Here is a 14,994-nt window from a genome sequence, read left to right on the forward strand (position 1 = left end):
AAGTTAAGAAATCTTTGCTGATTATGGGTTTGATAACTAATTGTTCGCGAAACATGTGACCACCAAAGCGCATAAATTACTCGTGCATGCAGAAATTGCGTATCTAGCATTGCGTATTTAATAACATTACTGTTGCTTTAGCTTTCAAAAGTTTGCATAATTTATAGAGTAATTATTTACCGTCCTCTCTACACCTTTGGAATCATCGCAAATATACCAACTTTCGTGTTTGCAGGTGGTACCACGAAGACCGCAGCGGCAGGCGTTTTGCCGTCGCTGAGTCTGACCGGCTGCAGTTCACCAACGGGGTTCTCAGCATCCTCGGCGTCAATGTTCTGGACACAGGGCGATACACCTGCGTGGCCAGGAACAGCGCAGGAGAGCAGACGATTCAAACCGTGCTGTCGGTTGCAGGTGAGTACAGCAGGGGCCTGCGATCCCGACATCGTAATGGCAATAACGCAGTTTGTTGGAGCTATAGTGGCGTCAACATATGAAGCTTCAACACTAGCCGGAAGGATGTCAAAGAAGTGTTTCCAATGATTTCCTCTCCTCCGGCGGGGAGCATGATTGCAGTGTCGGTTTTGAAACCTTCGCAACACGTACAGATGTAGCCCACGCGTAGTTGCACCGCCGACTGTGATAATCGAACAATAAGTAGCACTGGGGTCAAATAAACGTGTATGTATGTCTGCCGCTTTGACTTGGTGACAACACGGCGTTTTGCTGCTGAGAGCGAAGTCGAGGGTGCGATTTCCTGCTGAGGATGGCCGCACTTCTACGGAGGCAGTATGCGAAGGCGTCCGCGTGTTGACCGTTGCTGCCCGGATAAAGAGACAAGATGGTTACGATAAATCCGGTGGCCAAATTGGTGGCGTCCCTCATACACGACTGCGTGTCTTCAGCATGGTAAACGCCACAATTTAATGAAGCTGTAGCATCGTAAAATAGTGCCTCCTTCCAGGACTTTCGGGAACTAAGTAACTTGTATCGAAGCCTGAAGGACGCTATCTGTGGATAAACACCATACTCTTAGTTCATTTATAGTGCTAGATATCTGAAGCGTCCTGTGATCATCGGTGAGAAATGGGTTACGGGTACAGTTAGCCTACGTTCATCGCTTACAGAATTATTAGGCTTTCACTGCTAACCAAGCTGTCAGCACTCTCCGCATTGTTGTATAATATAACGTCGCCGAATACGCAATGGCTCGGTGCCATTGCTTCCTTTCTTTTTTGTCACGCTGCCTTCCCAAACAATGTTTATTCTATTCCGTACATAAAAAAAAACGGTGTACTTAGAATAAGCCGACGTTGCCCTCCGGAGGTTGGTGTAAATAGCGTACAATTTTTATGAACACGTGCGAGGCCGTAAAACTCGGCTCACGGAGTAAGCTGCAATAAAGATTTCAACATCCCCAAAGGTAGCGCCGAGAACCTTCTTACTAAGTGAATATTCGTTTCCGCTAATTGGCGTCATATAATTTGCAGGGATATTGCGGAGTAGGATCTTCTGGTTATAATCCCTTTGGTAAAAAAGGTTCACTAGGCAGCTACAAGGCCAGCGGCACAAACTCGGCACTAAATTGTGTTCTACCAAGACATATATAAAGAAAGCACAAGCCGCACTTCACGCTAATCCTATAAGCGTCGCAGTCATAGTCCTTTCTTTACGCTGACTTTAGTGAGAAAATTATGACTTGATACCAAAATGCAAGGCATGGACTGGAAGCTGTTATTACGTATATCAATACCGATATCTCTGTCCCATGCTTCCGATTTAGCGCGGCAATATTAATGTATTAGCACGCTTAGGGGACATCGCGGACTTTCTACGTTTGTGTGTAACCGTTCTCCCACCTACCTGGGTTACGGGGTATAATCAGTTGTCGAACAGGCAGCGCATAGGGTTGTGCTGAAGTGACAGAGTTCGAAACCAACCGTCGGACCAACTTGGGTCACTGAATATGTGGCGACGTATACATACGGGCCACTGCTCATAAGATCTCTTTCCCGTTAACATGGGTCAATGTAGACGCGAGACCTTTGCAGGTTCCACTGCTCAAAGTACTTCCTTGGCGCCAACTTGGGTCACTGAGTATTTGCCAGTAGTCGCGTGGCGCTCTTCAACGAACCTCTTGGAAGTAAACTTGGGTAACGATGTATGTGCCATTGGGTACGTGCCACCCTCTGATCACGAAAAAGATCCCTGAAATATTTTCGATGCTAAGCAAAATCAAAGCCACGTCACATAGGTACCTCAAAGACGGCAACTCAATGCATAAGCAGGCTCCTCCACAAGTGCTTCTAAGCCAACGCTTACGCGAGATGCAGCACAAATGCACTTAATGTGTGCCGCTCTTCAATGAACCCCTTGGCAACTTGGGTCACTGAGCGTCTGCCACTGAGTGACCGGGAAGGGAGGGAACAATGCTCAGTGATCCCATGCGCCGGTGCACCAGTCTTCTTGTCTCGAAAGCCATGCGCAGACTTCTCGTGAGTGCCACTAGATGGCGCAGTGTGTCCAGAAATAAGCGCGAGAGGGGAACCCGGCTGCCGCAAGACCCGTCTCTCAGCGTTCGCGCGCACTGGGGCGCCATGCATTTCTGAGGGCACCTGGTTGCAGGCTGTGCGGTGTCAGTGATAGATGGCGGGCAGCGTTCTTTGCGAAGCGCGAAAGAGCCTGCGGGAGTGAAATTCGCATAAATAACTTGTTTCGATGGTTGCGATACGTCGTGTTGTAATTTTCATTGAATGCTAACCATTACCGTCGATAGTCATCCTAAGAGGGGTTTTGCCGCTATTTCTTCTCTCAGTGTTTTTCATAGAAGACTGCACGAGCTTTTCCTGCATGCATGGACTTACGCACCCAGTATTCGACACATCGCTACGCTGTGGTTAGGTTAGCTTATGCACGGAACCCACTTAAAGCGGCAACAAATGAGTCGTCTTCAAAAGGTCTTTTGCGGTTGTTTGAGTTACGATAATATTTTCGCATTGAGTAAATGGCTGCTCCAAATAAGTTTCACTAAAGCTTGGTTTGCCTGCGGTAGATATATTTATTCCCTGCCTAACACTCTACGAATAAGTAGGGAAATAACCACAAGTGCGTGCATATGTTCAGCAAAAGCGGAGTGCACCTTCACAGTAATCTCCTAGCCGCCTGTTTAGTTAGTTGAGATGGTGCAGTGAGTCACACGAAAAGGGTCCGTTCCAGCAGGCGTAGAGTTTTTCGCTCGCCTGAGTTTCCTGGACGGTAGTCAGGGCACAAAGATAGCTCGCAACGCCTGCAAGTAGAAGACAATAAAATGTCCATAAAACTACGAATGCCAACACGAGCTCACCAACCACACGCCGCCTCCTGGTTTCAAACACAGAAGACTGTGTAATGTTACATGCCAGCGACACTTATTGTTATGATCGCAATACTACTATAGCGTAATAACAGTCACACTTGGTGGCAACCGCTTGCCAAGCCTTTCTGTGGCGCTTCATGGGTATGTCTGCTCTTTCGGACATTATCTGTCTATCTATCACAGAAGGCGAACAGTGCAGACATGGCACATCCTCACACCAACTTTTTCCCTTCTTTTCAATACACTAAAATGTAACAGTTTTAATGATATATTATAACAGGTAGTGCTGTGGCTGCCACATTAAACAAGTGAAAAATGGCACTGACGGTTTGACTCATTACCCTTTTTAGGCCACCCGTGATGTCCCACCCAAGTGGCGATAACCCAAGTGTCTACCTGAATAAGCCGATGAAACTGGAGGCATACCAAGGGCTCAAGTTTATGTTTTGATACGATTCCCTAATTTAACTGAGGGCGTCACCAGAGCTTGCGAAGTTCTTGAAGTTTGCCAAGCTCAGATATTGCTGCATAACACCCCACCACAATTTTTTTTCTTAAACTGCGAAGCAAGCTTCCTTCCTTAGAAACCCGTTGGCGGTTTGTAACATCGTTTACTGTATACCTAAATTATAATTTTCTAACTATAATTATAATTATAAATATAACTAACTAATTAAATTAAATTCTTGTCTTTTACGTTCGAAAATCATCTGATGATTAAGCGCCCCGTAGTGGGGGACTCGGAGTTCTTTTCGACCAGACGGGGTTCCTTAACGTGCACCCGGTACACGGCACCGCGCGCGCGTTTTTGCACTTCGCCCCTATCGAAATGCGGCCCCTGCTTGCTGGATTTGATCCCGCCACCACCTACTCAGCAGCGTAACGCCAAAGCAAGTAAGCCACCACGCTGGGTCTGGCGCTATCGCTGTACCCCCAAGAAAGTGTTAGATTTTAACAAAGAACTGACTAAACATTACCCATTGCTGACTTGCCGCCATGTACATCTGTCGAGTATATCTCAGCCAACGCGTCTCTCTTTTCTTGCTCGCTCTCTCTCTGTTCGCAGTACCCCTGAGCGCGCGGCTGGAGCCCGAACTGCAGACGGTGGCCATCGGCTTGCCGGCCGAGTTCAACTGCACCGTGGACGGGCAGCCCATCAACCGCGTCACGTGGCGCAAGGACGGCGCGCCGCTGCTGCCCGACGGCCGCGTCGAGCTGCTCGCCGAGCACAGGCTCTTGCGCATCCGGACTGTGCGCCGCGAAGACGCCGGCATGTACCAGTGCTTCGCTGCCAACGACCACGACTCTTGCCAGGCTGCAGCGAGGCTCAAGCTGGACGGTGAGTGCCGCGATTAGCCCGTACGTCGCTGACGTAACCATGTCGCGGAGTAATTCTCTCGCGAATTTTCTCTTCAACTACTGAAGCCTTCCCCTAAACAGTAGAACATCCTTGAGCGTGCTGCTGGTACCCATGGAATGGAGACATGTCCAACAGTTTGGCAGTACAAACACAATAGCATGGAACGGCTGTGAAGTCAAGTAAAATTAGATATCGACAGTTAATTTTCGTGTTAGCGCCTACCAGACAATGGTAATTCCTTGAAGAGAGCATTCGCACAATTCTCCAATGAGCACTACTTGTTGCTCGTGATAAACTTCAAATGCTCATCGCTAAGACAGAACTCCATCGGAAGGTGGTGACTGCAAATATGATCAGTGGTCGAACAGTCAAGGTCACAGGAGCCAACTATTAAAAAGGGGCTTCCATTTTATTTTTAGGCTCACGGAAAGAACTTGCCATGTTCGGTCATGGACTCCATGCACATATACACTAATTCTTCAACAAATGTTGCAGTCGGATGGTGTGGGAGCACGTACATTTCAAAGGCTACTTCATTTGTTATACCATAATTTTTAGGGTGAAGGCAACTGCTCAACAAACCCACACGTGCTACCTGAAGGCATTAATGTTGCCGGATTCGAAACCCTCGTTATGTAATAAACGAGAAGGTCACGAAGCAGCCAATACCCGAAAATATCGCGTACTCGTGACGCCTGCGGCAGAAAGGATGTTCTACATCCGCCGCCAAGATTTGTGAGTGGTGGCTCTGGCTAACACTCCCAGGGTTCTAGCAGGAAACATACATGCCCAAGAAAGTGGATAGCGAAATGGCGCCGCGGTAGCTCAATTGGTAGAGCATCGTACATGTTAAGTATTTTCATCCACCTTCAGTTCCATTTATTTATCCTTTACTTAATTCATTTTTTAAGTACAAGTAATTTCCCCTAGGTTCTCCTTGGTGTTAATGGTTGTTGGCTTCTTATGATGTGATTAATAAAAATTGGGTCCCTCGGTTAACCCCCTTGCATTAGGTTGTAGTTTAGTATATCTGTTAACGTGTTTAGTTAGCCTAAAGCTTGCGCTGTTGTTGACCAAATTAATTTGGAGATTTAATTTATACACAAAGTTTTGTGAACATCATATGTTTTGAGCTTAGTTCTTACCTCGTATTTAAAATGTAGTCAAAGTTGGCTCATTGGAGCTTTTGCTAGAAACAAACGCAATGATGGTGCTCAATGTATATGAATACTCATCATCGCCAATTGATGCAGCCCGGACTGATTAGCGAGCACAGTCAATCTACTGCAGATCTATTGTTATGCGAAATCTTATCATGGCTCTTGAATAAAATATTCCGAGACTCAGTGTGACAAAGGTGCTTCGAGCTGCCAGGCACTGATAAGGTCGTGTCTTTTTCCATGAACTCTTTTGTCTAGCAACAACCAAGAAGGATTAAAGCTTCCCGCATTTTAATCTGTTTTCTTAATTAAAATCCCTTAGTTTTTCTCGCTTGACAAAGAAGGCTTCTTTGTTTATTAGCATGGAAGGTGACTTTGCTAAAAAGCGTATTCAGTTGTTAGCCGTATTTTACTTCATGTGAATTTACATGTTATGAATATATCATGTAGGAACTGCGATCAGAAGCATTTGAAATGAAAGATATGTGCTTGTTTATATTACGTTTACTTCTATTATTTTCTTCAAGACTTACCTTCTTATACATTTGATGATACATTAATGTGATGTTGAAAGCACTAATGATCCCTTTGTAATCTATAACTATACATAGTCATTCTTAGTAAGTTTATGTATGTAACCAATGCCTCACTGATTCGCATTATTTGATCTGAGATGTTAGTAAACGCTGGAGTCATATTACTTGGTTCGGATATTAGCTGTTCGTGGTTAAATATTTAGCAGGCCCTTAAATCATCGCACCTTCCGTTTGGCTTGTTAGCGAACGTTTCGAAGTTGGTTGACCTACGACTGAGAAGTTGAAGCTCACCAGCAAGATGAAAAAGCGATAGTGCTTAAGCGGCAAGTTATTCGAGTTGGTTTTTGCGTTAAGAAAGCGGACAAGAATCTTTAGGAGCTCTCTATTGAACACTTAGAAATGCAGCTTCCAGTGACAGTCAAGCGGCAAGTCTTATTATTTACACCTCAGAGAGTGTCAATACGAAAAGACGTTCGTACTATGAATAAAAAAAAGAGAAACAGCTCCTCCTCAATTCCAATAATGATATCGTCGGTAAAAAGTGAAGCTTCTTAAATAGTTCTGCATACTTTTTTTACCATTGACCAACTCTCAGATTAGTCAGAGATGTCGTTCCCAATACTTAAGATAACGCATCTATTTTTACATGAACGGGCATTATAGAAGCTACAATTGTTTCCAGCGTGCCTGTGCATGATGACAGCAACTCTTCTTTTTATTTAAACACTGCTCTATTACAAAAAAATAGTGGAGCCGTGTTCGCGTTTTCTTCAAGATCTTGTTACGCGGGAAAATGTTGTGAAAGGGGTGACGAGAAGAGCAAGTTGCGTGTGACATATGCAGCGAACCATTAGAACCATCAAATTGGAGGGTACGAAGAACAAGCGCCTGCTACCTTCCGCATGTGATTGCCTGGCCGTTAAAGCGAATCTTTAACGAACGTCCAGTCTGATAGCTGGTAATCCTGATTAGTTTGGTATTTTTCATTGTTGTAATGCTAGTAAAAATACCTGCAGTACTGTTTTTTTTTCCAAAGGCAAGCCACTAGTAGCAGCTCAACAGTCCTCTCGAATAGTGTGTCTTCCGTGTCAATCAGTGTGCTTGCTAACTGCAGAGCTACGAGCGCATCATACACAATCTTGTTCTCGTACAAGACCAGGGCACAAGATATACTGCTACTTACGTTAGAACAGGGTCGTCCTTTTTGCAGTGCTCTTCACTATAGCTATTTTATGGCCGAGTGAAGATAACAAGACAGCTGTCTCCCGGAAGCTGCCACCTGACTTCGGTGTCCGCCTCGAAGTGCGCTAATACCTGTGCCATTGCATTCATTGTTGGGACTAGCTGCACCCATATTCCTTGCTGGAAAACTAAAGATAAAGTGCCTTGACTTCGGCGAGTCTTTCGCTGGTTTGTGCAAAAAGGCCAGCTGCATGTAATGAGTCATGCAATGTTCCTATAGTGCAAATAAAAACAAGCTTCTGCTGCAGTAAAGTTTAAATTCCTTTCTACCTTTAAAGATTGTTCGTCGTATTACTCCATTAGAGTGAGAGCATGCAACAAATATTTAGTACAGAAAATGCGCAATGTTTTAGCAAACTAATGCAAATCTGTTAGGCTACGTAGAAAAGTTGTGGCTTCCAGTTAAGTTAGTTGAGTTGCCAAATAAAGTGTAATGTTCACAGTGTTCTTCATTTACACATTAGTAAAAAAAGAAGGCCTCCTCATGCGATAAATTATTTTCTGCATTGTTATTACTATTATTAGCATTAGTTAATGATTTTTTTATCCCCGCCCGAGCACATATAGCTTCATGTGGGAAATACCTCCAATGTTCTCGGCTAAGTACAACTATGTTTTCCCACTGAACAGATTAAGGCCGTTGTATTACGTGGGTAAAGACGTAAATTTTGGCAGTTCTCAAAAACTACAAAGAAAGAAAAAGGCCGTGTAAGCCTTGTGTTTAACAATTCAAAAATTAACAAGGAAGTGTATGTATGCGACACTCAAGCAAATCGTACGATGCTTGTTTCGCCGGTTGCGTCTCCAGTTTGACATGGCGCCAGCCTTTCAACTTCACCTAAGCTTCCACAAACACCACAAACATTAAGGAATCGTACATTTAGTACTGAGGATGGTCGTTGCTTTTTATACACTAACATTAGAAGCGTTATTTCTGAGAAATACCACACTATCTTCACTAATCGATTCAAAAGAGGCAACAGTAGTAGCATTAACTGAAACTTGTTTGAACGATGCTATTCCTAAGGAACACATATTTGTTTGTGAAACTTATTTTAATGCCTTTCGTTTGATAGGAAAAATCGCTGAGGTGGCGGTGTCCTTCTTACAATAAACGGACAGTATATTGTAGTTCCCGTGGTTATTAGCACTTTCCTTGAATCCGTAGTAGCTTGTTTTAAATTCAGATTAAGTAACATAATTGTTGGTGTCTTTTATCACCCACCGGACCTCACTCATGGGTTCACAGCAGAATTTTAGAGCATTTTTACCGAACTTACTCATTAGTTTCCACATTCTAATGCAATCACTTTTGGTGACTTTAATTTCTCGGACATAGCATAGTCCACACCCGCAACCTATAGCACACAGTCAGATCCCATGCGTTCCTCCAGTGTTACCATAATTTCAGCCTAACCCAGTTGATTTCAAGCCCGACACGATGTTCTGCGCAGCCTTCTAATGTTTTGAATTTGATCTTAACTAACAATTCAGATATATGTTCTGAAATACCTCATATTAGTGGTCTATCCGATAATGATGTATTAACTGGTCGCTTCGTTCCTTCACCTATCAAAAGGCAAATTATCAGCAAGCAGATTATGTGTTAGCAGATTAGCTAACAATGCACTATCGTTTTTTTCTGTCGACTTTATGGGAGATTGCAGTAGAAGAAAACTGGCTACTACTTCAGAATGCACTCACTAATCTCAGAGATAAATACACCCCGATCATTCCCATAAAATCCGATAACACTGCTCCTTGGTTTTCGCAGCCCCTTCGTCGCCTAAATAACAAGAAAACAAAGATTATTCAAGCAAGCTGACAAAAATAAATCATCTGAATCCTGGCGTCGGTACAAAGCATGTGACAAAGAATACCAAAGTTTACTCAAACCCAAACGCAGACAATTCTACAAACGGGACCTGTTCTCGATGTTAACAACTAACCCTCGGTGTTTTTGGCGTGTCATTACTCACAAACATAATCGTGACATCGTCCTTACTGATCATGATGGTGCAGTAATAACTGAGAATGATGGTTCCCAAGTACTGAACGAAACATTTTCATCGGTATTTACGCTTGAATGCTTAGAGCCGTAAGCCACCATGACTAGCACTGATTCGTTTATGCCGGAAATAATAATTACGAATTCTGGAATTTATTCTCTCCTTAGTAATATTAAGATTTCGCCTTCCACTGACAATACTGGCTTAAATAAAACAATTCTAAGAAATATAGCCCCAAGCATCTTTCCAATATTCTCCGCCCTATTTTCACAATCCCTATCAAAACGCATTATCCCTCACGATTGAAAGGTGGCTAAGGTAGTGCCATTCTTCAAGTCTGGGGATCGTTCTTCATCCTTTATTGTCGACCAATTTCTCTAAAAGTAACATATGTAAATTAGTCGAACGTATTATACACCCCAGGTCATTAACTACCTTGAAGAACATAACCTTATATTTAAGCAACAGCACGGTTTTCGCACAGGCCATTCATGTGACACTCAGCTTCCTGGCTTTATTCACGACATACATTCATCAATAGACAAAGGAATTCAAGTAGATGCCATATTCCTAGATTTTTCAAAAGCATTCGAGCTTGTCGCTCATCGTCGACTTATTCACAAGTTTACACAGCTGAACATCGACCCTACTGTTGTCACATGGATAGGCTTTCTGTCTAACAGGATGCAATTTACATCAGTTAACAATAACAACTCATCTTTAGTCTCCGTAACATCTGTTGTACCACAGCGAAGTGTGCTTGGGGCCCTACTTCTCTAATTTATGTTAATGATCTACCAGATGGCATCAAATCCAATATCAGACTACTTGCCGATGACTGCGTCATATATCGTAATATTCACTCTAACTGTGATCATGACATTTTTTAATCTTACCTAAACACAATTAACCTATGGTGTTTAACTTGGTTAATGCCTCTAAATCTTGCTAAAACTAAATTCATGTCTTTTACTAATGAGGCACCCGAAACTTCAACAGCTTATATCTTAAACGACAGGCTAGCAGAACAAGTTTCCAGCTGCAATACTATGGCCGACACCTAGCCCTTAACTTGACGTGGAATAATCACATTAACCATATCTTCGCATCTGCAAACCGTTCGCTAGGATTCCTTAAACATAACCTCAAACATGATCCTGTACACTTACGCGAATCGGCATACACAACACTAATACTCCCTAAAATAGAGTACGCGTCAGCCATATGGGATTCCCGTCAGGCGTACCTAATAACTGACTTAGAAGCCCTGACGTACGTTTCATGTTCTCAGATTATTCGCGAGAAATCAGTGTAACAGCATTAAAAAATCGCGCCGAGCTTGAAGCCTTGTCCCTTCGTCGTATTACATCTCATTTAACACTATTCCATAAGCTTTACTGTCACGTATCTCTTCATAACGAGTTTATGTGTGAACCTTCAGCCATTTTTCCGTGTCAGGATCATTCTTGCAAAGTCGAATGAATCATTTGTCGTTCCCTCGCATTTGGCCAGTCATTTATACATCGCACCGCGATAGAGTGGAATAATCTGCCATCGCACATTGTCACGGAAACAAATGCCTCGAAATTTACAGGCCCTCTACGCAGTACCATTGCATACCTAATATATAACGTTTCACTCTCGGATTTGTAAACAGTTCTTTTTTTTTTCATGCGCCGATAAACAAAGTCTCCATGACGTCACAGTTCGCGCAAATCATTTAAAGTTGCTGTACTAATAACTACATTTATATTTTGTTTATGGTTTCTTCTGTGTTTATACGTTGATCCATTGTAACCAATTTTATCTTATTTTTGTTTTTATAGTGTATTTACATTTACTCACTGTTCCTTGCCTCACCGATGTAATCTGTACCCTATGTTATACCCTCCCTAGAGGGCCTTTAGGGTTATTCTGAAATAAATAAATAAATTTTACTTGTCTGATGATTACTATTCACCTGTAATTGGCATAACTAATCATGCTCATGCAGCTGCTAAATCTCATTTCTCGGGAGTCAATCGCGTTCAGCAACGTGTACGCGCTTCGTTGCTTGTGGACAGTGGACATTCTCATCTCTGCGATGGTGCACAGAATCAACAATAATTGTAATACTAGTGGGGTACTTAAGAACAATAAGCGGTCATGGAGAAAGTGGAGCAAATTATGATAAGGGGGTTCACGATGGCCACCAATGGCATGAAGTGTGCCTCCTGGAAAAGCAGGGAGGCGGGCTAAAATTAGATGCACGATACAAAACCAAAATTGAGCTTATGCATAAACCGCTACTTAAGCGAAATATGTATAAACATAGAGCGGCAAACGAACGGTTCATGAAACAAATACAGTGCGCCGAAGAAATGTGGGCCTCCTGTCCCCCTCGTTCTTTGCAAGACAGAAAAGAGAATGATAAGTTTGACGTGACACGTATCGATTGTTTTTGATGCGTGGTGCTGGCCATGAAGGGATGGCATCCTAGAGACAGATCTAGAGTACTCCGATTATTACGGTGCTTGGATGATTCACGCTCGATTAGGCAGTCAGGAGACATGCACAGACCTGAGAAGGAAATCTTGCGCAGAAGCACCCAGATGTTGACTTGAAGAAGGATCGGAACGAGAAAACTATGGCAGAGGACGTAGTTTCGAACAAATGTCTATGGGCACCGCCTTTCGCTTAGCTACTGAGGACATTTCCTAGAACAGCGAGCAAGTAGTACAAAGAGCACGTTCCGGTCATCACAATAAAAGTGATCTCGGAAAGTTTGCAGTCGGAGTCACTGCGTCTCGGCAAAGCCCACTGTCAAAAGAGGGTCACCCATGGTTATTTTTTCGATCCTTTTGTACTTTCGTGACCAGTAAGAAATTATTATTGCTGTTATTTTTCGTTTCTTTAAATAATACTAAGCTCTCTACTAACCTACATTTTCGCCGACTGACATACCACGTGCAGTCTCCTGACCTATGCTAGGATGACCGATTTTGTGTTACAGGCAGTAGACAAAACGATATAGCAGATGAATGACGCGGCTGTACAGCACTAGGCTGTTTGGCGTTGCATTACCGCGGTTTCCTAGTGCAACGTACCTCAACACAAATTTCCATATTTGGTAATACTGGTAACTTTTGGTAATACAACTGCAGTTCATTTATTTCTCCATTTGTTTTGAGAGTGTTGCTATGGCTATATATCGACCAGCAATGTGCAGGGATTGTTCACCACGAGACTTGTAAGCCTACTTTATTTGCTGGCTGCCGTAAGATTATTCTTACTGATTATTCAGCAGCTAAGAAATAATGTCGACATTGCTCACTCTAATTGTATCGACTACTTCTTGCACCGGCTGCGTACGCTGTAGTATTCCACGTAGCCACATTATCTGAACAGACTCGTCTACTATGCAGATCTTGTTCAAGATGTCGAGTGTCCAGTTTCCTAACTTAATTTGTTTTGATTAACGCTGTTTGCCTCCTTTCTTCCTTTCTTTCTTTCTTTCTTTCTTTCTTTCTTTCTTTCTTTCTTTCTTTCTTTCCTTCTTTCTTTCTTTCCCCTTTTTGTTGAGATTGGGTGTGCATACATTTACAATTTGTGTTGGGAAAAGATTATCGCACCTTCCTGATAGCTCTATTTCTGGAAGGAAAAATAATACATCCAAGAGCCACGAGGTGTTCCACCTTCACGCAGGTGCCCGGTTTCAATGCCCGAGGGCTCCTCTAGCCATTCATTTTACCTCTTCTCCTGGCAGACGCGTGCACTCATTGGATTTTCGTTCACATTACTTTTTCTTCTCCCGTGTTCAAAATGAAACTAAGAAGCAGTTCATGCTGCATTTCACCATGAAATACTATTAAACGTCTCTAAAGCGGCGCAAAATACGCTGAAGGAACATTTCACAGATTGTATAAAGAAATTGAGCAATAGAAGCCTACTACCATGAAAAGGGAAGACAACGTATTTGACATACGGCGGAGGGGTAACGTAATCGAACAAGCCAACATACAGCTGCTTTCTGTAAAGACAAAGTGAGTGTATGTGTGATAGGGTAGAATTTCCCCACAGGCATCGCGAATGAACAGGTACAGAATGAGCGACTCCTTCAATATCAACTACGCACTGCTGAAAGTAGTCGTTTAGTCAAGGAAGTTAACGAGGCTTTTCTTTTAGAGTGGTGAAAAACATTATTTTTTCGTCACACGCCCGAGTGGATGCTCCAAAACAATCCAAACCCCAGCATTCGCACATCAGCGTTAAATTGCGAACGTGCTCAGTCACACATGCGGGCCCAGTCGTATATTCGCAGAACCTGTATCTTGTGATATTGATGGTAATAGTGCCGCGAATCCGCAGCGTGATCATTCTATTTTTCTTCCTCCGATCTGGAGACAGCGTACATTGTGGTGCCGCTGGCATTGTGACATCTTACGTGCACTGTATCTGTGTATATCTAAGAATACATCACTGCGAATGTTCAACACACACACACACACACACACACACACACACACACACACACACACACACACACACACACACATATATATATATATATATATATATATATATATATATATATATATATATATATATATATGTGTGTGTGTGTGTGTGTGTGTGCGGAGGCAGAGAGAGAGACAGAGAGAAAAAAAATATTGGGAAGTAAAGCAAAGGATACTTCGGTTGGCTTTCCCTCTGTACAGATAGTCCAAGGAAGTTATGGTCATCCTTTTTCCTTTAGCCTCTCTGTTTACGATGTCAAAATAATCTTGTTTCAAGCAAAAACAAAAAAAAAGAACTAATGCGCGAAAAGAACGCGGGCCACATAGTGCTGTGTTCTTGCTGTGTTTTTTTTTTTCGACCCAGTTTACCGTCACAAGTCATGTTGAACTAACTATACCAACATCGCATACTTTTGCAATTTTATTTCAGTTTACGCCTCGTTTTACCGTTAGTCAACAAAACTCGACCTAGATCAATGCACAAAAGTCAAATAAGCGACCTAGTAGGATGAGATTAGTGCATAGATTCAACAATTCGTACAACGGGTGAATACATCGACTGGTGGCTGCCTATATTTTTTCGATTTGCAGTGCGGCGCGCGTTCGATTGTGGCTCTTTCGACTTCCTCGCTTGGCAGGACGCTAGGAGCAAATTTTTCGTGCACAGAGAATTCTGACAAAGGCTACCTCAAACTCTTCGTCTCCTGATGAATGAGACAATTCTATCCTTTAGTATAAAAATTAGCATTAATTCTGCGTTTTCCTCATTGGCTGTCAGGAGTAGGCGTTTCTTTATTATGACAGATGTCAACGTCTTCAACACTACACAGTTATTT

The 14,994-nt window shown here is 42.9% G+C and overlaps 1 protein-coding gene across 4 annotated transcripts in view; it reads left to right on the top strand.

Annotated features, from left to right (window-relative positions):
• Positions 1–14,994, top strand: part of LOC135904952 (cell adhesion molecule Dscam1-like) — a 228,326-nt gene that overhangs the window by 131,367 nt on the left and 81,965 nt on the right. For all 4 annotated transcript variants that reach the window (XM_065435951.2, XM_065435952.2, XM_065435953.2 and 1 more), the window contains 2 exons: positions 236–414; positions 4,422–4,694. In XM_065435951.2, the coding sequence (XP_065292023.2) occupies positions 236–414; positions 4,422–4,694 (452 nt within the window). The remainder of the gene's footprint in view (positions 1–235; positions 415–4,421; positions 4,695–14,994) is intronic.

This window comes from Dermacentor albipictus, chromosome 3 (assembly GCF_038994185.2).
Source record: "Dermacentor albipictus isolate Rhodes 1998 colony chromosome 3, USDA_Dalb.pri_finalv2, whole genome shotgun sequence".
NCBI classification, from domain to species: domain Eukaryota; kingdom Metazoa; phylum Arthropoda; class Arachnida; order Ixodida; family Ixodidae; genus Dermacentor; species Dermacentor albipictus.